Consider the following 23,211-nt stretch of genomic DNA (forward strand, 5'->3'; position numbering starts at 1 on the left):
AAGGACTCTGCAGCGTGTGTGTGTTGTTGGGGAGGGTGGCAGGAGTGCAGTTTTTGGGGAGCTCCGCCGCGCCCTCAGCTCCCTCAGTCAGACGCCCCAGGCCGCCTCCCCACTCCCCCTCCCACCCGGATTTTCCGTTGGGGCGGGGGGAAGGGGCGGAGACCGAAGCGCAAGGTGCGGAGGCGGCTGGGAGGGGTTGCTCCGTTTCCCGTTGTCTCTTGAGTGCTGGACTCGGAGAGCAAGACGCGCGGCGCAGCCGCCGGGGCCAGGCAGTCCCGGGCCGGACTGGGGGCTCTGGGGGCGCCATGAGGGGGACCCTGGCCGCCCTCTGCCGGTCATGGCCAAGGCCAAAGTTGGCGCTGCTGCCTCTGCTGGTGTTGCTGTTCCACCGGACACGACCTCAGGGTAAGCTCTGAGGCGAGCTCATGTCGGGCGCTGTGCCGCGCGCTGACCCTTAAATCGCAAATCCTCCAGGGCGAACCCCAAGTCCGCGCAATGAATGCAGAGGTCCGGACGCCATTCTGTTCCTCCCTGGCCGGGACAGGAGAAGAAAGGAGTGGGGAATGGGCGGCAGGTGATGGAAAGCAAAGTCGCGGGGTGGGGGTGGGGGCTCTTGGGGTGGTAACAGGATGTGGCTGGCAGAGGGAGGGGAGGAGTTATGCCTAAAGCCTGGGTAGGAGTGCCCAGCGCCCCTCTTCTGCTGCTCACTTCCGTAAGGGACCCCGATCGCCCTCCAGGATTGTGAAGAGTCGGAGGAAGTTCAGGTTCTGGGCAGTGCAGGCGGCTGGGGGAATTGACCCTTTTCTCTGGGACCCTCCCGCTCCCCTTTTCAGGCAGCCCTGAGCCCTTTCAGTGCTATGGAGTTGGACCCTTTGGCGATTTGAACTGCTCGTGGGAGATTCTTAGGGACCCGGGAGCCCCCTCCACGCTGTACCTCCAGAGCCAGAAGTAGTGAGTACAATGCGAGGGTTTGGGAAAACAGGCTTTAGAGGGGTGGCTGCTCAGGTCCCAGCCTTCTCCATTTGAGAGGACCCAGGAGTCCTGGTCCCCAGTCCTCCCCAACTCTCAAGCCCTTCAATAATTACAGGTTCCCTCATTTCCTTGTTGTGTGACCCTGGATGAGTCACTTTCCCTCTCTGAGACTCCTTTGCTCCCTTATCAAATGGAGGTAAGAAATAAAACCTAAAAAAAAAAAGAAGAAAAAAAAAAGAAATAAAACCTGCCTCCCAGGATTGGTTCTGGGATACAATGAGTGAGGCACTTGGCAAAGAGAAAATGCTTACTAATTAGAAACTGTTTTTAATTGCTATGTGGCCTTAGGCAAGTAGCTTAACCACCTGAGCATATGAAAAGATCATTTGGTCTAGTGCTGGAGATGCAGCAGTGAAAGAGACAGAAAGACTAGTCCTCATGGGGCCCACAGTCTTGACTTTGTGACTGGCGTTCTTTCATGATGAATCACACCTGGAAACACAAATTCATTTTTTTTAATGGTGGTAAAATACACATAAAATTTACTGTCTTTTTTTCTCAACCATTTTACTGTGCAGTGGCATTAAGTACGTTTGCATTGCTGTGCAACCATCACCACCATCCATCTCCAAAAGGGTGGGGCCTAGTTTTACTTGGTACAGAGTGGGGGAGTTAGAGAAGGTTCCCCCTTTTTCTAATGAGGTGCAATTCGCATAATATAAAATTCACCAATTTGAAGTGAACAATTCAGTGGCTTTAGTACATTCACAATGTTGTGCAACCGCTGTCTCTATCTAGTTCCAAAACATTTCTGTCATCCCAAAAGGATGTTCCCTCCCCATCAGCAGTCACTCCCTATCCCTCCTCTTCCAGCGCCTGGCAACCACGAATCTGCTTTGTGTCTCTATGAATTTGCCTGTTCTGGACATTTCATATCAATGGAATCATACACAATGTGCATTTCATGACTGGCTTCTTTCTCTGAGCATAAGGTTCGTCCACGTTGTAGCACATATCAGGACTTCATCCCTCTTTATGGCTGAGTAATAATACTCCATGGTTCATCCATCCTCCAGCTGATGGACATGTCAGTTTCCACCTCTTGGTGACTGTGACATGTGCTGCTATGAACATGTCTGTACAAGTTGTTGAGTCCCTGTTTTCAATTCTCTTGGGTATATGTCTAAGAGTGGAACTGCTGGGTCCTATGGCGATTCTATGTTAACTTTTTGAAGAGTCACTAAACTTTTCCACAGCAGATGCAGCCTTTTACTTTCCCGCCGGCAATGTATGAGTGCTCCAATTTCTCAACATCTTTGCCAATACCTGTGTTTCTGTTGTGTGTGTGTGTGTGTGTGTGTGTGTGTTTTTAATGAAGGCCTTGTTTTGAACCTTTGAAATACAATCTGTGGGAACATCCTCAGCTCCTTTCTCTCACCCACATCTGATCCCTCAGCAAGCCTTGCCTACCCCACCTTCAGTGTTATCCAGAATCTGGCACTCCCCACTTCCTCAGCACCCACCTTGGTCCAGCCCCCATCCTTGTTGGCCTGGACAGTGCAGTCACCTCCTCTCTGGGTCTGGTTTCCACCCTCAACCCTACACACTCTTCTCTTCTATAGCATCTAGAGGGCACCTGTGAACATCTGAGTCAAAGCATGTCCTGCTTCTGCTCACAGCCTGTCAGGGCTCCCACCTCACTCAGGGTAAATGCCAGTCCTCCCTGTGGCCCACCAGGACCTGAACAATCTGCTTGTCACCTCCCTGCCCTCACCTCCTCCCACTCATCCCCTCACTCACTCCACTCCAGCCACACAGCTTCCTCTTTGCTCTTCCTCAGACGCAGGCAGTTGACCCTGGGGTCTTTGCATTGGCTGTTTTCTCTTCCTAAAATGTTCTTCCCCAGGTACTGCATAGTTCCAACGTCCTTCAGACCTTGATTCAAATGTTTCCTCATCTGAGAGATCTTTCCTGACCACTCTCCCTAAAATAGCAGTGTCACTCCTCAGCCCATCATCACGTTGCTTCCTCTTCACCCAACATGATTGTTCTTTATATTGCTTATACCACCATCAGTTATATGTTTATGTTTCTCATCTACCTCCTCCACTGGAATACCAGCTCCAGAGAGCAGGTCCTTGTCTCCTTTGGTCATAGTCCTATTCTCAGCTTCTATAACAGGACCTGGCACATATATATTTGCTGACTGAATAGTTGCATAGATGTAAATGTGCATATACATAATAGGTGCTCAATAAATACAACCAACCAATGCTCACGTAAAATGTATTGGGCACCCAACGGTGTTCCATTTGTTATCTCATTGATTCCCCTCCCCTATTCAGCCCTTTTAGCAGGTACTTTATCACCCTAATTTTGTAGATGAGGAAACTGAGGCACAGAGAAGTTAAGTTGCTTGCTCAAGGTCACACAGTTCTAAAGCAGCAGAGCTGAGATTTGAACCCAGGCAGAGAAGTTGTTACAATGGCTTGGGTCCATCCCTATGTATACCCCTCCAATTCCCACTTCTCTCCTCACAGTCATTCCAACAGAACCTGGAGTGTGACAGTACCCTTCGGGCAGAGCTGGGTGACCATCCCACGGGAACAGTTGACCACATCTGATGAACTCCTTGTGTGGGGGGCCGAGGCGGGCCGGCCTCTCTGGCCCCCAGTCTTCGTGAACCTAGAGACCCGAAGTAACAAGCAGAAGGGAGGGAGGCGCTATTTGGGAGGTGGGTGGTCCTGGAGGCCCCAACTCAATGCACCCTGCCTCCCCTTCCTCAGTGAAGCCAGAAGCCCCTCGGCTGGACCCTGATGTGTACTTTTCAGAGGATGACCCCCTGGAGGCCACTGTCCAATGGACCCCACCTGTGTGGCCGCCCCATAAGGTCCTGGTCTGTCAGTTCTACTACCGAAGATGCCAGGAGATGGCTTGGACCCTGGTGAGTGTCAGGAGTGCTTCCCCCTCACCCCATTCCAGGCATCGTCCCCAAATCAGAGACCCAGCCCAGCATGAGTTCTTCACCTGCCCCTGGAGTCTATCAGCATCCCACATAGAAGGCCTGTACACGTATATTCTTCAACTAAAAAATTAACACCCCCCCACCACCCCCCGCAAAATCTATAAATTTCATGCAGTCCCAATCCAAATCCCTCTTGGAATTTTTGAGAAACAACAAACTTCCTATAACATTTTTGTAAATGAATGAAAATCCTCAAAGAGCTACGTCAACCTTAAAACAAGAATAACAGCGCTTTAGAGAGCACTATTTTACACATGAGGGGCAGCACCTGGTTCTTAAAACACTCAAAAAGAATTAATAAAAGCAGCTGACATTTCTGAGACCTGCCATGTGTCAGGTCCCAGGCTAAGCAATCAGCATGGATTGTCTTGATTCCCACCTCCTACCCAACCTCCCTACATAGTAGATGCTTTGGAGATCTTAAGATCTCTGTTTTATAGCTGGGGAAGCTGAACCTTAGAGAAGTTAAGCAACTTTCCCAAGCTAACCCAGCAAGAAAGTGGAAGACACCCCCAGGGCAATGGGACCCCAGACGGAGTTGGAGGACCTGCCCATACACTATAAGCACACCCTGGAAGTTGCATATGTCATTTCTGTTCATATCTCATTGGCCAGGATATAGTCACATGGTCTTACCTCTCTGCAAAGGAAGCTAGGAAATACAGACTTTATCCTTCATAGCCAGGCTGCCAACTGATACCAGATGTTCTATTTCCAAAGGAAGAGGGGAAATGGATATTGTGAGTAATGAACTGTCCCAGCCACAGCTTTTGATGCAAAATACCACGATATAGAGAAGAGTTGTTGGCATTGTGATTAGTCATGCAATTCAGAACAATGCTGAGATGCAAACTTTGGAATCTCACTGCCTGGGTACGAATCTCAGCTCCAGCATTCACCACTCTCTGACTTTTGGCAAGTCACTTTCCCTTTCTGGACCTCAGTTTTCCTCTTCTGAAAAATGGGGATAATAATAGAGTTTACCGCCTACTGCCATACCTGGCACATAATGTGACCAGCTTATCTCTTTTTGCCTGGGATTGTCCCAATTTTAAAACCTAAAGTTCCATGTCCTGGGAACCTTCTCAGTCCCAGGCAAAGAAGGACAATTGATCACCCTGCTGATATATAAGGTCAAGTACGGTCAACTCAGCCCTCGGCCTCATTGCTCTCTCCTGTCTCTCCGACAGCTGGAACCGGAACTGAAGTCCATACCCCTGACCCCTATTGATATCCAGGACCTGGAGCTAGCCACTGGCTACGAGGTGTCCGGCCACTGCCGAATGGAGAAAGAAGAGGAGCTGTGGGGCGAGTGGAGCCCCATTCTGTCCTTCCAGACATTGCCTTCCGGTAGGGATCTCCTGGCTTACCCCTCTGCCTTCGTCCTCTCTCCTGGAAGCCTGTCCAGTCATGCCCCTCTTATTTGTGCCGCCCTCCTCATCCTTGCCAGCTCCAAAAGATGTATGGATATCAGGGAACCTCTGCGGGACACAAGGTGGACAGAAATCCCTGCTTTTGTGGAAGGTGAGTTGTGGAGACCATTACATTTCTCTGCACAAGTCAGGAAACGCCCAAATAACAATGAGGTAAACAAGACAGAGGTTACTGTGCTGCCCTCTTGAGATTGTGTCAAGGTTTAAAAGAGGGGAATGCTCGGAGCGGTCCTGGCACAGCGCTGGGCACATAGCAAGCCTCCACCAATGTCAGCTGCTTCTGGGAGATTTGAGCTGAGACCTGAAGATGGGTGCATGTGTTCCAGGCAGGGGAGACAGCAGGTGCAAAGTTTAGAAGCAAGACTAGGCTCAGCTCCACAAAATATAGCACAGTGTGCAGAGGGCTGAGTTGCTAGTATCAAAAGGGCATTAAGAGATGACAAGGGTGCAACAGACCTCGCTGATCCAAATCTGCTGGGCACCTACTGTGTTCTAGGCATTGCTAGGCCCTGGCTCACAGTAAATATGACAAGGAACAAAACAACAGAGCCCATACCTTCTCGGGCCACACAATCCAATATCATTCATTTAAACCATTACATAACACTTATAGAACTCTTACTATGAGCCAGGTCCTAGCCTATACACTTATTTATATTAACTAACTTTACAGATGAGAAAAAAAATGAGACACAGAGAGGTTGCTCTAAACCACACAACTAGTAAGTGGCAGAGCTGAGATTTACTGGCTTTCAAATAGCAGTTCACAGAAACAGTACCTCTGTTTCACAACACATGCTTTTAATGCCCTTTTACTATACTGACATGAAATACCTAGATAATATAACCCATGTATACACGTTTTTAAAAAATGTATAATACAGTGTTCTAATTATAATATTCAGTAGAAAATAAAGGGGAAATAAGCTTCTATGTAATGGCAAAAATTCAGTTTACCAGGATGATATAAGAGTACTAAATCTGTATGTACCTAGTAACATGGCTTTAAAAAAATACATAAAGCAAAAATTGACCGAACAATAAGGAGAAATATGTGAATCCACAACCATTGTGGGATATTTTAAAACATCACTCTCAGTAATTTCATAACAAACAGATGGATAACAAATCAAGATCTAGAATATCTGAACATGTAATTAACAAACAAATTAATGGACTCACATAAGAAACACCAGAACATATATTCTTTTCATACACAAATAGGACATTTACCAAAATCAGTCACATGCCCAACTATAGAGCGAGTTTCCAGGGACTTCAAAGGGGTGAGATGATACAGGGCACATTAAAACAGTCTCTGATCAAAACATAGTTTTTCCTGGGAATTGATCATAAAAACTGCCTAGAAAGTCCCCATATGTTCTGAATATATAACAATGCAGAGAATATTCAAATCAGACCTCCAAATGATATTTTTTTAGTTCTAGGATCAATTAAAAGTATTAGGCTTTTCATCTTCAGAAGTTTCCAGTGGGGATGACATTCAAACATAAGGATCAGGGGACAGTTGTTTATTTCTAGGACAATGTAGTATCCTGATTCTTGCCCATCAAATAGCAATCATTGAGGCAACTAAAAATTTCCACAAATTTTCCCAAATCCCCCTGGAGGGTACCATCGTCTTTGCTAACTATAACCACTCCTCTACACAACAGTGGAGTTCCGAAATCCACAAAAACTGCACAGGACACAGGCTAGGGTGAAGTTAATGAAGCAGGATTGTACATGTACAGGGTCAGATCCTGTCTTTACTTAAAATCTTGATGTTTTGTTTGTTATGGGTTTTTTTGCATTAATTTTGATTAAAATATAATATAACATGATTACTGGGTTTTTGGTATCCTCCCCTTTAAATTTTGCACCCCAGGTAGGATCCTCACTCACCTCACCCTAGTCCTGGCCCTGGCACTATATTCTAATTCCACCTCTGCCGCTGAGCCTTTCTGAGACTCAGTTTCCTTATCTGTAAAGTAGAGCCAACAAAAATATTTCACTGACTGGTTCATCAGGTGACATAGCTGAGATACACAGTAGGTGTGATAAATGGAAGATATTAACCGCTTCTTCCCCTCATCCCTCAGGACCCAGGGCACTGTGTGCAAGTGAGCTATAGAGTCTGGTTCCAGGTTAACGGTCAGGAGCTGATGCCAGAGGAGACTCCCTGCTGTAGCTACTCTATCCCCACCCAGGCGGAGTGGGCTGCAGTGTCCGCCATCAATGCCACAAGCTGGGAACCTCTCACCAACCTTTCTTTGGTCTGCTTGGGTAAGAGGCTGTGAACTTCCTCTACTCAGTAGCCTGGAAGTGCCCAAGAGGGGACCTCCTGAGTGGGCAGCTGAGACTTGTCCTCTAGGTCCAGGCTCTGCCCCCCATGGCGTGGTGGTCAGCAGCATTGCTGGGAGCACAGAGCTGCTGGTGACTTGGCAACAGGGGTCCGGGGAGCCGCAGGAGCACGTGGTAGACTGGGCTCGAGATGGCGACCGCCTGGAGGACCTCAGCTGGGTCCGGCTTCCTCCTGGGAACCTCAGTGCCCTGTTGCCAGGTGAGGCCCTGGTAGACCTGGGGTCCCATCCCAGCTGTTGGAGAGCAGGCTGATGGGTGGGTTTGCAGGAGAAAGTATTATGCTTAAAGTATCGTTAATTCATTAAACACCCACTGTGTGCCAGGCTCTGTTCTAGACACTGGTAAACAGTGATGATAGCTGATGTCTATTGGCATTTACCATAAACATTAAATTATTCAAACTTCCTTATAAAATAGGTTTCTGCTATTATGCTCAATTTACGGATGACGAGAAAGGCCCAGGGTGGTTAAGTAACTTGCCCAAGGCCACACAGCAAGTAGGTGGTAGAACCAGGATTTAAATGACACAGTCAGGCTCCTGAAGCCAAACCCTGAGCCTTCACTCCACTCTCCCTCTCAGCATCATCCTCACTCTCATGGAGCCAACAATCTTGTGGGGCAGGGAGTCGATGAAACAAAAACAAGTACACTTGTAATGTAATTGGGGCAAAATAAATCAGGGGAAGGGGAAAGAAGGAGAGTAGGCATTTAGAAAGCGATGTTAAGAAAGCCCTCCCTGGGAAAATGGCATTTGAGCTAATGCCTAAATGAGGTGAGAAAGGGAGCCATGAGGATATCTGAGGGAAAAGCAAGAGGGGACAGTGCAAAGTCCCTGAGGCAGGAATGTCCTTAATGTGTTAGAGTCAGCAAGAAGTCCAGTGTGGCTGGAGTGGAATGAGTGAGGGGGAGAGAGGGAGGAAGGGAGGGCAGAGAAGTGACATAAACTAAGGTGTTCACAGGCGCCCCCTGGCTGCTGTGGGGGGAACGGACTAGGTTGAGGTGTAGGGGGCATCAGCAGGAGCTAAACAACGGAAGGAACTTACGGTGCAGGAGGGAGACGATGAGAGCTGGACCAGGTAGGGAATGAGAAGGGGAGAGAAGCAGGCAGGTTCTCGTTGGAGAGTCTTGGAGCAGAATTTTGGGGACTCATTTGATATGTTTGCATCTGAGATGCTTATCTAGGTGGAGTTGTCCAGGGGGGACTGTTAGATGCTCAGGTCTAGGGCCCAGAAATTAGTTCAGGGCTGGAGCTTGATATTGGGGAGTGCTTCCTTGGGGTAAAGAACTGGGAGAGCATGAGAAGCTGTTGAGTGAGACATGTAGGGCAGAGTCCCAAGGCCCATAAGTATATAGGGACAAAAGAAGAGGAGCCTCAATTCTGGAAAATTCCCAGTTGGGGGAGGCATTGCAGCCGCAGTAGGTTTTGAGGAGGGACTTTAGGAACCCCACTTACCCCTGATGGATGGTGTCAGGGCCCCCCTCCTAGGCTGGTGTCTGACCATCTCCCAGCCTCCAGTGCCTGCATTTCCTGGCCTGAGGCCTCGTTCTGGTTTCTGAAGCCTTTTGCCTGCCTGGGCAGCAGGCTGGGAGTGTGGGGAGTTAAGCCACTTCAGGTGCAGCCCTGACCAAGGACTAATAAGTGTTGGTGGATAAATACTCCTGCTCCCTCCCTCCTCAAGCGGGATGGATGGCCCTCAGGGGTGTGCTCTGCTGCAGCCTGGCTGGAGCGAGCCTCCGTTGCCCACATTGGAAACTTGGTTCTCAAACACATCGTTTACTGGCTGCTCTTCCTTCTCTTTTTGCTTCCTCACTGCCCCTCTGGGTGTTTTCTGGGGTTACGTCCCAGATAAATGACTTATATCCAGATCTTGATTTCAGCGTGTCCTTCTGGAGACCCAAATGAAGACTCCTACCACCTAGGCAATGAGTGGGGCAGAGGGAGCCAACTCTAACTGGTCTTTGCTCTTCCCCTGCCCAGGGAATTTCAAAGAAGGGGTCCCCTACCGAATCACAGTGACTGCAGTGTTTTCTGGGGGCATGTGCCCTGCCCCCTCCGTCTGGAGCTTCAGAGAGGAGCTAGGTAAGCGATGGGACTGCGGGGTGGAGAGTCCTGGAACCCCGGCAGAACTTGACCCGCTGGCTTTCTCCTCAGCACCTTTAGCAGGACCAGCGCCTTGGCGACTTCAGGATGCGCCCCCAGGAACCCCAGCCATAGCGTGGGGAGAAGTCCCAAGGCACCAACTTCGGGGCCATCTCACCCACTACACCTTGTGTACACAGAGTGGCACCAGGCCTTCTGTCTGCATGAATGGTGAGCTTTCCTGCCTCCTGCTGTCAGTATAATAATGGACTGTCATTTGACCATTAAAAATGAAGACTCCACTCTACATTTATTGACACTGAAAGATGCCTTTCATATTTTATTAAGTGAAAGAGATGAAAGGATTCAAAACTCCATGGGATGATTCCATTGTTATAAAATAAACCTAGCATTGAGCAAAGCAGAGGTAGAAATATGAAAATAAATTCCCCTCAATGTCATCAGGATTGCAGGATTACATATGATTTTTATTTGTTTTTCATACCTTAGAGTATACACTAAGTTTTTACTCTGAGCACAAATTCCTTTTTAAAAATATCTTCATTACCCTTTTTTCTAAACACAAAAATTATCTGTGCTTGTTAAACAAAAGCTGACACACTGAATGAAGGACCATATCAAGAATATCAGCATTTTCATCAGTTCACTGATATTGACAACAAAGCTTCCAGATTTTTCCATGTATATGTCAACATAGATGGGAGTTGTTGTTTTTTTAAAGATTTTCAACATTTTATTATAGAAAATGTCAAACACATACAAAAGTAGGGAGAATATAACAAATCCTCGTGTGCCCACCAACCAGCTTCAACAATTACCTACATTTTGCCAATCTTTTTTCAATTTATCCCCACACTTTTTTTTCCTAGAGTCTTGGTGTCATTTCACCCCTAAATACATCAGTGCTTCACCTTTGTCTCTAACTGAGAAAGCCTACTTTTTTAACATAATTACTTTGCCATGATTGCACCTTGCAAACGTATGTATAGATCATTAGGATAAAAACATATCTATATATTAAATATACATACATGTATATTATTGTTATTAAAAGAGGACCATATTATAAGCTCTGGTTTTATCCATGAATCTTATGACTGTGATGTTTTGTAACTTTGTTTTTTCACCTGATGACTTAGCTTGGGCATCTTTCTTTGGCAATATATTTTGATCCATGTTCATGTCTCCTATAACCTTATAACAAACCAAAGGTTTAAAAACAAAAAAGAGCAATTCAGGAAAAAAGTAAACAATAGTTCTGGGAGGTCCCAATGTCTTCCCCTGGTCTAGGGAGTCTCCCTTCACTGGGTTCTATGCGGGTGAGGGATATGATGTTCATTCATTCTTTCATTTATTCAAATGTTTCATTTTCTGAGTGCTTTCTATGTGCCAGGGTGCTCCAGGTGCTGAAAATATGGCCTACGTGGGGCTACCTTCTAATGGGGGACAGGCAAGCATAGACAAAGTAAATAATATCTAAGCAGTATCTCAGATGATGATAAATGCTGGGTAGAGAATGAAACAGGAAAATGGGTAGTGAAAGAGGTGCAATTTTATATGTAATGGGGTGAGGGAAGGCCTCCCTGAAGAGGTGACCTTTGTGCAAAGACCTGAAGAAGAGAGCTGTGTGGACATCTGGGGGAGTGTTGCAGACAGAGAGAAAGCATGTGCAAAGGCCCTGAGGTAAGACTTGACTGCCTCCCCTACCTCTTTGTGTGTGTCCTTCAGTGAGTGGCAGCACCCAGAACATCACCCTGCCCAACCTTCCCTGGGGTCCCTGTGAGCTGTGGGTGATGGCATCTACCATCGCAGGACAGGGCCCACCTGGTCCCAGCCTCCGGCTTCACCTACCAGGTAGGATGGCACTGCCATAGGAGGAGGCCTGCTCCATTTGAAGGGTATATGAAATGATTCACTGGGATTCAGTGAGTGGGCAATCTTTTGACTTGGGGTGGGGGGTTATTGATGATGCATTTTGATTCTGTTAAATACTGCTGTGGATTATTAGGCACTGTGTGTCTCTGACCCTTTTATCCACCCCTGACTTGGACCTCTTCACTGATTATTGCTCTATTCACAAGCCCCACTCCCACCCCAAGATTTCCCCCACTCTTATGCCCTACCCATTCATAAGCCCCACCCATTTATCCACTGCCCTCACCCAAGTCCCACCCATCAATGAGCCTTACCTGACCCCTCCCTTCCCTCCTGGTGTCCAACTATTTGTCTGCTCCTTCCCCTTAGATAACACCCTGAAGTTGAAAATTCTGCCTGGTATCTTTTTCCTGTGGGGCTTGTTCCTGATCGGCTATGGTGTGAGCCTAGCCACCTCCAGAAGGTGAGTCTGTCAGATGCATGGGCCCAGGTGGGGAGGACAGCTGGATATTAGCTGAGCTTCTGGGGTGAGGGGACATCCCAAGGCTCTGTGACATCACGACCCTGCAACCTGGGCATGGGTATCTGGCCACCTGGATTCCCTTCCCTCTTACATACTTGCCAGGTGCCCCCACCTGCGACACAAGGTACTGCCCCGCTGGGTCTGGGAGAGGGTCCCTGATCCTGCCAACAGCAATTCCACCAAGCCCTGTATGGAGGTAAGCAAAAAGCCTGGCTTGTCAGGAACCTCCGGGGGGTTTGGGGGTGCTGAGACAGTGGGGGTGGGGAGCAGTGGGGGGAGAATTGGGGCCAGAATCTGAGCCTCCTCTTTTTCTAGGAGGTGCCTCAGGCCCAGCCCCCCAAGGACTTGCCCATAATGGAAGTGGAAGACATAGAACCGCTACCAGTTACGGAACCCCCCCAGGTCTCCTCCCAGCTTGAGTCTGGGTATGAGAAACACTTCCTGCCCACTCCTGAAGAGCTGGACCTTCTGGGCCTTCAAGCTCCAGGTTCTGGCCTGAACCAACCCCGGGCTGGGAGAGGGGTGCTCATTTGACAGCTGAAGACACTGAGGTTCAGAGAGGCTTGAGTGAATTGCCTGAGGACACTGAGCCAGGAAGAACTGAGATTGAAGGACCCCTACAGAGAAGGGCCTGGCCCGATGGAGAATGTACAGATGGATGAGGGAGCAAACGAAATCCAGAGTGGCAGCTGCCTCCCCAAATCTGTCCTCCTGCTGTAACAGAGCCATTATTGGGCATACTCCCAGCATCCCTTGCAGCTAGGTGTGGCCATGCCCAGAGTTCTGTGATATGTGCAGAATGTGGTATGTGCAGAAGCTGGGACTGAGTGGGGAGCCTCCATATCCTCTTCCCTTTCCCATGAGCTGGAACATCAATGTGATCCAGCTTAAGCTGGACCCAAGGAGAGGGTGGGGGCAAGAAATGGAAAGGAACCTGAGTCCCCAAGTGACTGCAGGGATCAGAGCCACCCAGAGAAATAAACTTCTGTTTTTATAGTTACTGTAGCTTGAGGTCTTTTGTTACAGCAGCTATACCTATAAGATCAATCACTCATATTCTCTGATTCTAGCTGAGTGAAGCCTTCAGTTTCCCACCAGGAGATGGTAAGGTGGTTCCGTGCCAAAAACACACATTCAAGCTGTCAGAATGCTTTAAGGTTTTATTTTCAAGTATAAAGGCTTAGTCGGAGAAGGGGACCAAGGTCAGGCAGTGGGCAAGGGGTCCAGAAGCCCAGGTGGAGTGGATGTGTGGGCCAGCTGGCTCCTGGATGCCATGGCCAGTGCCCTGTGCCCTGTCTGTGCCTGGGACCCTCTGCTGGATGCCAAGAGGCCGAGGTAGCTGTGAGAGGAGCGGGGTGTGGGGTGGAAGGCGCGGGCTCACATCACCGCACAACACTGGCACGTTTTTTGCTTAGGGCCACTCGCCTCTTCGCCCTCAGGAGGAGCAGGTGGCTGGGGCTGCTGGGCAGGTGCATAGGTGGGCATAGGGCGGGCACTGGGGTTGGCCTTGGGCCGCTCCACTGGAAGTAATGGCTGGCACTCGGCAGGCTGCTCAGGAGCTGGGGTCTCTGCCAGGAGGGGCGTGGCATCCCCGGAGGGGTCCTGGCCCTCAGCAGGGGGTTGGGGCTTCACTGCTTCCTCCTCCAGGGAGCCTTCTTGTTTCTCCTGGGGCTGTGGTCCTTCCTCCTCTGGCTGTGGCTCTTCCTTGGCCCCCAGGGGAACATCTACGTCACTCACCTCCTCTGCCTCACATTCCTTCCCTCCTCCTGACTCTCTCTCCTCTTCTGGACTCACATCTTCCTTGATCCCTTGGGTCTTCTCTGCCTCCAATGGCTCTTCACTTCCTGTTTTCTCTGCCTTCAGTGATTCCTCATCTTCTTTTTTCTCTCCTTCCAATGGCTCCTCATCTCTTGTTCTCTCTACCATTAGTGATCCCTCACCTTCCTTTCTGTCTGTCCCCAATGGTTCTTCAATTGCCTCTAGCCTTTCTTCATCTTTCTTCTCTACTACCAATGGTTCCTCAACTTCCTTCTCTTCCACACTGAGCTTTTCCTCACCTCTTTCCTTCTCTGCCCTCAATGATCCCTCAACTTCCTTGCTTTCTATTCCCAATGGTTCCTCAACTTCCTTCTCTGCCTCCAGCTTTGCCTCACCTCCACTTTGCTCTACTCTCAATGGCTCCTCACTTCTTTCCCTCTCTGCCCTCAAAGGCTCCTCAGCTTCCTTGCTTTCTGCTGACAATGGTTCCTCACCGCCTTCCGGATCTGTCTCCACTTTTTCCTTACCTCGCCTCTCTGGCTTCAAGGGTTCCTCACTTCCTTTCCTCTCCACCACTAGCAACATCTCCACTCCTTCCCACTGTGCCCTCGCCTTTTCCTCACTTCCGTTCTTCCCAGTGCCCATTGATTCCTCTGCCTGTCTCCTCTCTACCTCCCAGGTTTCCTCTCCTCCCTCCCTCTCTGCTCCCAGTAGACTCTCATCTCCTCCCTCCCTCCCCGGCACCCTTGGCCCTTCCAAGCCCTCCACCAGCAGCTCCTCCCATTCCTCGCTGAGGGTCACTCTTTCCACCCAAATGAAGGACCCCTCCTCTCTTGCAGAGCCCCCCTGACCATAGCCATCAGGGCTGCCCCTGGGGGCCCTTTCCACTTCTCCAGAACCTGCTCCCTCTAGTCCCTCCTGGAGTCTAGGTGAGCTGGTCTGCACAGCCTCCAGGCCTGTACCCACCTCCCCCATGGCCTCTGCGTCATTGCTATCCTTGCCTCCCACTCCTTCCCAGACCACCTCCACGATTCCCCTGTCTGTCTTCACCCAGGATGGGAGCTCTGGGTGGTCAGCTTCCGGCCTGTCCCCAATGGCCTCCAGCACCATCTCTTCCACCTTAGCCTCCAGCTCAGGGCCTGTGGGTCCCATGGCACAGTCCTCTGTGGCCCGCAGCCCCTTCCACACCACCTTCACCATGCCCTCTTCTTTGGCCTCATCCACCCTCACCTCAGATGCTGTCATCCCCTGACTCTGCTGCTCTGGAGGGGGGCTGGGTCTGGGGCAGGGGCCGTTGGCTTCTAAGGAGCCCCCAGCTGGCCCGGGGACCCGCCTCAGGGGTGGAACCCCAACAACCTCATCTCTGGGCTCAGAGGGGGACTCTGGGGACGTGCCCGATTCAGCTGGCAAGGAGGCTCTCTTCAGATCAGTCTGGCCTGGTGGAGTCGGGGGAGGAGAGGAGAGAGGGAGTGACAAGGTAAGATTCAGGCCACCCAGATTCAAGCCGCCCTCTTGAGACCCCCACACCCAGGGGTACAAACACCCACCTGTAGTACCTGCCTCCACAGCAGGTACAGCAGGCTGGGAGAGCGGACGATGACCCTGCAGGAATGGCGGAGACAAGGTCAAGCCAGCCTATGTCTCTACGTTGAACCTCCTGCATGCTAGTACGCCTTTCCTGCTCAAACACCCTCAGTGGTTCCCCATTACCTTCAGAACCAAACCATCTACTGCACCTTAGCCTTCTTTACCCAGCTTATTGCCCTCTGCTCCAGCACCTTGCACACAGTAGGTGCTTAATCAATACTGTGCTGCGCAGCCAATATCTCTGTACTAGGGACTTACTCTGCCATCTAGGAGGTTTCTGTGAACAAGGGATATTAAGCCTTTTGCTATTGGAATATACATTCCAGTGGGAGGAGGCAGGTCATAAATACACAGAAATAAATATACAACGTCTGTGTATAAAAAGGACTATGGCAGGAAAAAAAAGAAGGATGAGAGGTTAAGGAGTGCCTGGAAGGTGATGAGGTGCCTTCTTTAGATATAAGATGCCGGAGGGCCTCTCGGAGGTGACATTGAACAGAGATCTGAAGGATGAGAAGAATAGGCCTTGAGTCAAGAAGTGGGGAAGGGCATTCCAGGCAGAAGGGACAGCAAGAGCAAAGGCCCTGGGGCTGCAATGAACTAGGCAAGTTAAAGGAACAGAAAGGAGGGTCAGTATGGCTGACTATAAAAGGGTAAGGAAGTAAGAGGAAGATGGATTCAGGGAGGGGAGCTGGGAACAGCCACGCAGGTCACGTAGGCCAAGCTCCATGGATCTCCTCACAGTTTTCTGATCCTATCTTCTTTCCAGCCCCCATGCCTTTGCACAAGCTATTCTCTGCTTGCAATTCCCTTTCCCCTCCTGCTTGGATCCCACCCAGATTCAGCATAGATGTCACTATCCCCAGGAAGCCTTCCCTGAATCCTCAACCTCACTCAGATGCTTCCTCCATGCAATCACATGCCCAGGGCACCCCTTCACTGACTCTTTGCACCCCTCTCCTCATCTGGTCTGTGAGCTCCTCTGGGCCAGGAAGCATGCCTTGTGCAGGATCCCTGTCAAGGAACTGCTGGCTTATACCAAAAACCCACCAAGTTCTCCACATGCCGATTAACAGGTCTCTTTCTCTGTCCTGTGACAGGCACTTGGGAGCTACGGCAAGACATCATGCAGAGGTGGGGACCGTGGAAAACCTATACTTCACTGTGGCCAGGTGCAAATGTGGCCAGATCTTTGGACTTCAGGGAAAACCCAGCCAGATTTTTAGAGTAAAGTGTGTGGCATGTGGATTCTACCTTAATAAAGGCATTACTAAAATGAAAATCCCAAATCCCCAGAATCTGTGTAGAGCATCTCACGGGGGCCTATTCCCACCTTTGAAGCTGAATTCCATGAGCAGTTGCCCAGATTTTCCACCTGCCTTCCTTATTTGGGCCATACTAGCAACCATGTATCAAAACATTCCCTGGGCCTGTTTCTGGTTCTAAGCTGTGATCTTGTCTACCATCTCCCACACCTCTTACAGATGTGTGCTGATATTCTCTTCTCAGAGACTGGAGAACTGAGGCTTGGGTAAGGAACGTGACTTGCCCAAGACTACAAAGCAAAGAAGTAGCAGAGGACCAAGCATCTAAACTGCCCTTGCAGAGGTCCTGCTTGGGGCCCTGTGGCCACAGCCCCTCCCGCACCATCTGCTCCTTGACTCCTCACCTGTCTGCACCAGGTGGGCCTGCCTGAGGGCTTGTGCTGGGCACCTGTGGACGCACTTTGCAACAGCTGCAGCTGGGATTGGAGTCTGGGGAAGAGAGGGGGCTGCTGGGAGCCAAGCCCCCAGGCTCAATGGATCCCCCCAGTCTCAAGATGCCACCCGGGAGTGGGCCCCAGGAGGTCCTGTCCTAGCAGGCTGGGGCCAAGGAGGCAGGCAGGGGCCCCACTCACGTGAACAAGCTGTCTTCGAGGTTCCGGATGCGGGCCTGTGCCTGTCCCTCGGGGGACTGAGGGTCCTGGGAGGCGGGATCCTCGGGTCCCTCAGACCCCTCAGGTGCCCCGTCCATTAGCCACCGCTCCCGGAGAGACTTCCTCTGGGCATAGGAAGGGGGCTCCAGCTGGATATAGGACACCCCTGCCCCATGCAGGGTCCCTGCCTCACCCCTCAGGCTGGGCAGATTGCCCCTCAATCACCCAGATGGGTCAGACATTTCTCCCTTAGGCTGTGATACATGCCCTCATTGACCCCCAACACTGGTAGGTGAGACAGACATTCCCATTACCAGCCCATAGCTTCCCCGGGCTGGAGAAAACACCCATCAACAGCCCCAACCCTTCCAGAATGGGACTGACACACCCAAGGGTGAAATCAATGTTTCTCTTGACCCCTCCCTACCCCAAAGTTAGACAAATACCTTCACTGTCCCCATACTCTTCCCAATGGTGGAACGAATTCACCACCACCACCGCCCCCTCTCTCAAGCAGGGAAAGACACCCGCCCCCAAAGCTGGAACCAGTGCCCCCAACTACTAGCCCCAAATTAGAGGCTCCTCTGGTCCCGCCAGCCAACTCTCACAGGCACCCTCACTTCCTGGCCCAGGCTAGGCAGGCGCCCCCGCTGGCCCCCCAACCTTGAGCCGCTCCACGCGGAGTTTCTCCTCCTCCAGCTCCCCGCGTGCTGCGCGGATCTCCTCCTGCAGCCGCAGCTTCTCCTGCGCACAGAGGACGGAGCTGCCTGCGGACCTCGCTGGGCCGCCGCCTCCCCTTCTGCCCTCCCTCCTTCGCCAGGCTCGCGGGGGCTCCCGGGGCTCCCGGGGCTGCGGGTCCGCGGCTCGCACGTCGGGGCCGGGGCCGGGAGGGGGGGGGGGGCTGCGGAGGCGCTGACTCAGCAGCGGCGGAGGCGGGGCGGGCGGGGGCGGGGCCGGTCGCGCCCCGGATGCTGCGGAGGCCTGGCCAGCGCCGAATGGGGGTCTGTGGATGCGGAGCGCGGGGAACCTTGGAATAGGAATCTGGAGAGGAGACAGAACTGTGGAGGTCCGAGATATGGGGTTAAGAGAGACGGGGTTCAGAGATGAGGGTACAGATACGGGGATCAAAGGGAGGGGGCGAATGAAATGGGGGTCCGGAATGGAGGTGTAGCCATGAGGGTCCAGCGAGACTGGGCTGTAGAGATGTGGTCCAGAGAGGTGGGGGACAGAGAGATGGGGGTTAGTGAGGTGGGGGTTCGGGGACATGGGGTAAAGATATGGGGTGAGAAGGATGGGGTCCAGAGAGAGATGAAGATTTATTTAGATTTGAGAGTTCAGAGAGATGGGGGTTAGTGAGACAGGGGCCTGAGAGATGGGGTTCAAACATGGTGTACGTAGGAGATTGGGGTTCAAGAATGAAGCATCGGATGATGCAGATTCTGGGAGTGTGGGTCCGCAGCATCCCCATTTGGGGGGGGGGGTGATAGAGGAACTGGGGAGCGGAGGGTGCCTGAGAATTTAGGTGGGGCGCCCCAGGCAGAGCTAGAGCTGAGGGTGCTGCTCCTCCTCATCCCCGCCTCCTTCACAGCGCTAGGCCAGCTCCCTGGGATGGGAGGAAAGATTGGAAGAGGCCTGGGGCAAAGCTGAAGATGCCCAGGGCGCTGGGCGGGGGCGCACAGGGAGGGCCTCACTTACCGCGATGACCTCTAGTCGCTGCCGGTAGAGGGAGCTCTCGGCCATGGGCCTGTGGGGAGAGTACCGGGGCTGCGGAGAGGTTCCCCCAGGGCCCCACCCACAGCTGGTTGACCTCTTGAATGCCACTCTCAGAACCAAGATCCCTGAGCTGCTTGGAAAGCAACTAGAGCCCAGCATTTCCTCTGCTTCCCCCTTGCACCTAGGAGGAGTCAGGACAGAGGGTGGGGGTCCTGCGAGGAGGTAAGAGTGGAGACCATTACAGGTTGAGCTACTAGGCTTGACATCACTTCTCTGAGCCTTAGTTTCCTCATCTGTAAAATGGGCCTGGATAGCTTGACCATGACCTTGCAGAGAGATGCCCTAACAAGGAAAATACTGCTCCAAAAAGAAGTAGTATAGTTTATTATTCGTAATACCTTTAATAGTTCCCATGATTAATAATGCTTATTATTCATTATAATAACCATTCCCCGTCCATCCTACAGAAACTTTCAAATCCCACCAGGCTCCCAACATGCTATGTGTCTCTTTCCAATTCCACACCCTCTCTGGACCTTGTCTTGTACCCAGGATCCCTTCAGTGCTGAAGGGTGAGGGAGTCTGGGAAGAGAATTGTCCATCCCACCATGGACACACACCATTGCCTTGGTAACTCCAGAGCTGTCTTCTCCACCTGCTAACTTTTCCTACAGGGGGCAAGGGTCACCAAGTCTTGCTGCCTAGCTCTGGACTCTGAGCTGGGAGGAAGGGAGGGGGATTTGTGGTTTAAGGTTTAACCTGAGATACCCCCATCATTGTCCTCCTTGCAGCACCCCAGGATCCTGCTTCCCAGCCTCCAGGGCCGCCCTTGGCTCCATCTGGGCTACCTCTGGAAGCTGGAGGCTGACTGTGGTACTGCAGGGCACTTAGGAGACAGTCATCACTACACCAACCTATCATCACAGACAAGCATTGAGCACCGACTACGTGAAGGAGCTTGACAGGCCAATATCCTGAAGGGTGTATCTATCTGCCTGTTGTCCCGGACACTCAGCCCAGGGCAAGCCCTCAAATATTTATTAATTTGAGCACGAACCCTATTGGGTGAGTATTAGCTTCATTGCCCAAACTCTGGTGGGGCCTACTGGATCTTCTCTGACCACATCTTGAAGGCATAATATCAGCACGCATTTAGCACTTACTATATATAGTGCTCTAAGTGCTCTATGGGGCTTCCGCTAGGCTGCCACAGCTACCTCTGCCTCCCCCTCCCTGCCCTAATCTTGAGAGACTGTAGTTGACTCATTGCTGAGTTGACATTCCAACTGAGAATAAAATCAGCCAACCATTAGCCAGCACATACCATGTACCAGGTTCTGTGAAATGCTTTACCCATATTGAATCTTCCCAACAATCCTAAGAGGTAAGTAGTACTATTGTCCCCATTTTATTGATCGGGAAACTGAGGCTCCGAGAAGTGGCAAAAAGACTTGTCCAAGGTCACTGAGTCAGGATAGGAATTCGAACCTCTCAAGCCCAAAACACTGGGAACACTGGGGAAGGGCGGGGGGAGTCCGGGCACCCTGTTTTGGTAGCCAGAAGGCCAGAGATCAGCCTAGGGGGGAATCTCTGATTTCAATTGGGGCAGGGGGCTGAAGTCATGCTTTGCAGGAAGGCCAGGCCCCCTGCTAAATAGGTTTGTCCTTGGTGAAGGGCTGAAGTCCCCTCTCTGCTGTCCCACCCCGAAGATGTAATCTCCCAGCCTCTTCCTTGCTGGGGGGGATCGGGTTCCCATTGCTAGGCAACCAGGTTTGTAGTTGGTGAATAATGCAATGGGGACCCAAAACAGTGAGGAGCCAAATTGGGGTCCCTGCGGGAGCCCCTTTTCTAGAATTTTTTTACAAACCTCTGGACCCCCTCCACGCTCCTACTTTAAAAGGCCCTCATACCTCGAATATTAAAATACTCTGTACACACAATCACTATTGTTTATCTCTAACTCTACAAGAACAGCTTTCATGGCCATGGCCTTTTGCCACCAGGAACACTTGGTGGCCATTTCATTAAGCAGGTGATCATTTCGATTTTGCCATCATCTTTCCCAGTTCAGGAGCTGTTAACATTTTTCGTTGGATCTCAAGCATTTCCTCCCACCCTGGAAGCTAAGGGGTGTCCCTAGAGGCAAAGTGTAGGAGTGAGGGGCCCTGGCGTTCTCCGCCCCCCCAGTCATAGCCCCACCCCCAGGCTGGACTTTGGGCTTCAAGTCTGCCAGCGGAAAATCCCCAAAAAAGAAGGGGATGGAGGTCCACTTTCCCACCCAACTCTTTGGGGAGGGGGACATCGGAGAGCCTGCGGAATTGGCTGCAGCGACGTCCCTCCACTCCCCCTGGTCCCTTAAGAAGAGGCCATCTGGGGCTCTCACCCCCGTGGGAACGCCAATGTGCCCCATGAGTCCCTCCCATGTCTTGTCCACCTGCCCCCCTACCCTGGACACTTACATGGGTGTGGCCGGAGACCACACCTGGCTCTGCAAGGCCATCTCTGCCCAGAAGCCCACGTTCTGGTCTCCGAGATCAGGACCCACCACCCGCTTGCCCGAAGGTGCCCTGGAAGCTGTGACTTGGCTGGCGGGGAGGGGGGGCTGCGGTCAGGCACCGGGAGAGCTGGTCCAGCTGGTTTGGGCTGGGCGGCAGGAGGCGCACCGGGTGAGGGGGGCTGGGGGCTGGCGGGCAGTTCTGGGGAGGTACTATCAGCTGTCCTGATAAATTATTTACCGGCCACTGGCCTCCTTGCGGCAGCCGGCTGCCTCCCAGCAAACACGCTTTCACATGTGTGGTCAGGCATGTGGACCAGAGTGGGGAGTCACCTTGGAGTATGGCGCCTTCACGTGGAACCCGACACCTCAAGTCCAGCTGCCCACCAAGGGTCCCCCACGTGTGAGCATTGTTGCACACCACACATGCTGGCTACTCTTACGCACTACTTACTGCCCTCCCTTCTCGGACACTAGCTCTCAGTGGGGAAGGAGGGGCTGATCCAGCTGGAAGATTCTGAGCACCATGGGAACAAGGAGATGTAGGCTTTTGGTAACTGTGGGTAACTTGCCCCAGGGGTAACTTGCCCCAGGTTTCTAGGCCTCAGTTTCCCCTTTTGTGCAATGGGAGAATTAGATCAAGTGGCCTCCAGGACCCAGGACCCTTAGATGCTGTAACAGTTAGGGGTGGGGTCTGATGAGGAAGGTCCAGAGAACTTCCTGTCCAAATCTTGAAGGTCTCTGTTTTGCCTCACTATGCCATTCTTAAAGTGCCAGCAGCCACTTTCTCAGCTGACCTCATGTTTCATTAATCACCCCTTGGGGAAATCATCTATTCTCCAGGTTGGTCTCCCACAGTCTCCAATGCTCCCCCTATCATAGCCCTGGTCACACGGTGCAATTCCAAGACATGAACCTCAAGGAGAATGGTCCTTGCCCTGCTCCCCCTGCCTTAGAGAGCACACTCCAGCTGAGACCCTCCCCAGGGAGCAAAGGGACATACCCACCTACATCCTGCACCTCCCTCATCCTACTAGGGATACTTGGGACCCCAGAATTCCCTATCCCAGTGGTTTTGAGCAGTTTCCAGAGGGCGGACCATGCAGCCAGGATGTTCCTCCTGCCCCCCCCCCCACCTCAGAAGTGGCTAAGGACAGCTGTTGGGAAGGGTGAGGAAGGAGCTTGGACATGTAGGACAGGGTCCCCGGGGGCATGCACAACACTCCTTGCTATGCAGGACGGAGTTGGGGGTGGAAAGCAAAGAGGGCCAGACTGAGGGCTGGGTTTTCCCTGTACCACACATTTCCCTGTACCACACATTTCCCTGTACCACACATTTCCCTGTACCACCATTTGAATCCTAGGGATTCAAAATGTTGTCAATTAAACCTGGCCTTCTTGGTCATTCTGAAAGTATATTTGCTATGATAAAAAGAGCATATTTTTAAAAT

General features: G+C 51.4%; 2 protein-coding genes and 1 long non-coding RNA gene across 4 annotated transcripts; 2 read left to right on the top strand and 1 right to left on the bottom strand.

The window, feature by feature from the left end:
• The first annotated feature begins 181 nt into the window (after positions 1 to 181).
• Positions 182 to 13,293, top strand: IL27RA (interleukin 27 receptor subunit alpha). Its single transcript, XM_019746135.3, has 14 exons — positions 182 to 405; positions 834 to 951; positions 3,513 to 3,670; positions 3,759 to 3,916; positions 5,188 to 5,347; positions 5,448 to 5,521; positions 7,533 to 7,716; positions 7,805 to 7,993; positions 9,773 to 9,874; positions 9,947 to 10,105; positions 11,624 to 11,749; positions 12,140 to 12,233; positions 12,396 to 12,489; positions 12,609 to 13,293. The coding sequence occupies exons 1-14, from the start codon at positions 306 to 308 to the stop codon at positions 12,825 to 12,827; spliced, it is 1,935 nt and encodes a 644-aa protein (XP_019601694.2). The 5' UTR covers positions 182 to 305; the 3' UTR covers positions 12,828 to 13,293.
• A 145-nt stretch (positions 13,294 to 13,438) lies between these two features.
• Positions 13,439 to 21,926, bottom strand: PALM3 (paralemmin 3). 2 transcript variants are annotated; one of them, XM_019746131.3, is made up of 7 exons: positions 21,726 to 21,926; positions 19,249 to 19,297; positions 18,217 to 18,297; positions 17,536 to 17,678; positions 17,308 to 17,392; positions 15,599 to 15,653; positions 13,439 to 15,487 (listed from the first exon to the last, which is right to left on the bottom strand). In XM_019746131.3, exons 1-7 carry the CDS (start codon positions 21,764 to 21,766, stop codon positions 13,671 to 13,673), a joined length of 2,271 nt encoding a protein of 756 aa, XP_019601690.3. In that variant the 5' UTR covers positions 21,767 to 21,926; the 3' UTR covers positions 13,439 to 13,670. The 2 variants fall into 2 exon arrangements, with proteins under 2 accessions (XP_019601690.3, XP_074194188.2); XM_074338087.2 differs by lacking the exons at positions 19,249 to 19,297; positions 21,726 to 21,926 and having other exon boundaries at positions 17,536 to 17,719; positions 18,217 to 18,349.
• Positions 18,515 to 20,587, top strand: LOC109454949 (uncharacterized). The gene is made up of 2 exons (XR_002138538.3): positions 18,515 to 18,619; positions 20,058 to 20,587. It is a non-coding gene; the product is annotated as an uncharacterized LOC109454949 (long non-coding RNA).
• Positions 21,927 to 23,211: the final 1,285 nt, after the last annotated feature.

The sequence above is a fragment of the Rhinolophus sinicus genome, chromosome 15 (genome assembly GCF_057876585.1).
Source record: "Rhinolophus sinicus isolate RSI-liver-muscle chromosome 15, RSI-T2T, whole genome shotgun sequence".
Lineage (NCBI taxonomy): Eukaryota > Metazoa > Chordata > Mammalia > Chiroptera > Rhinolophidae > Rhinolophus > Rhinolophus sinicus.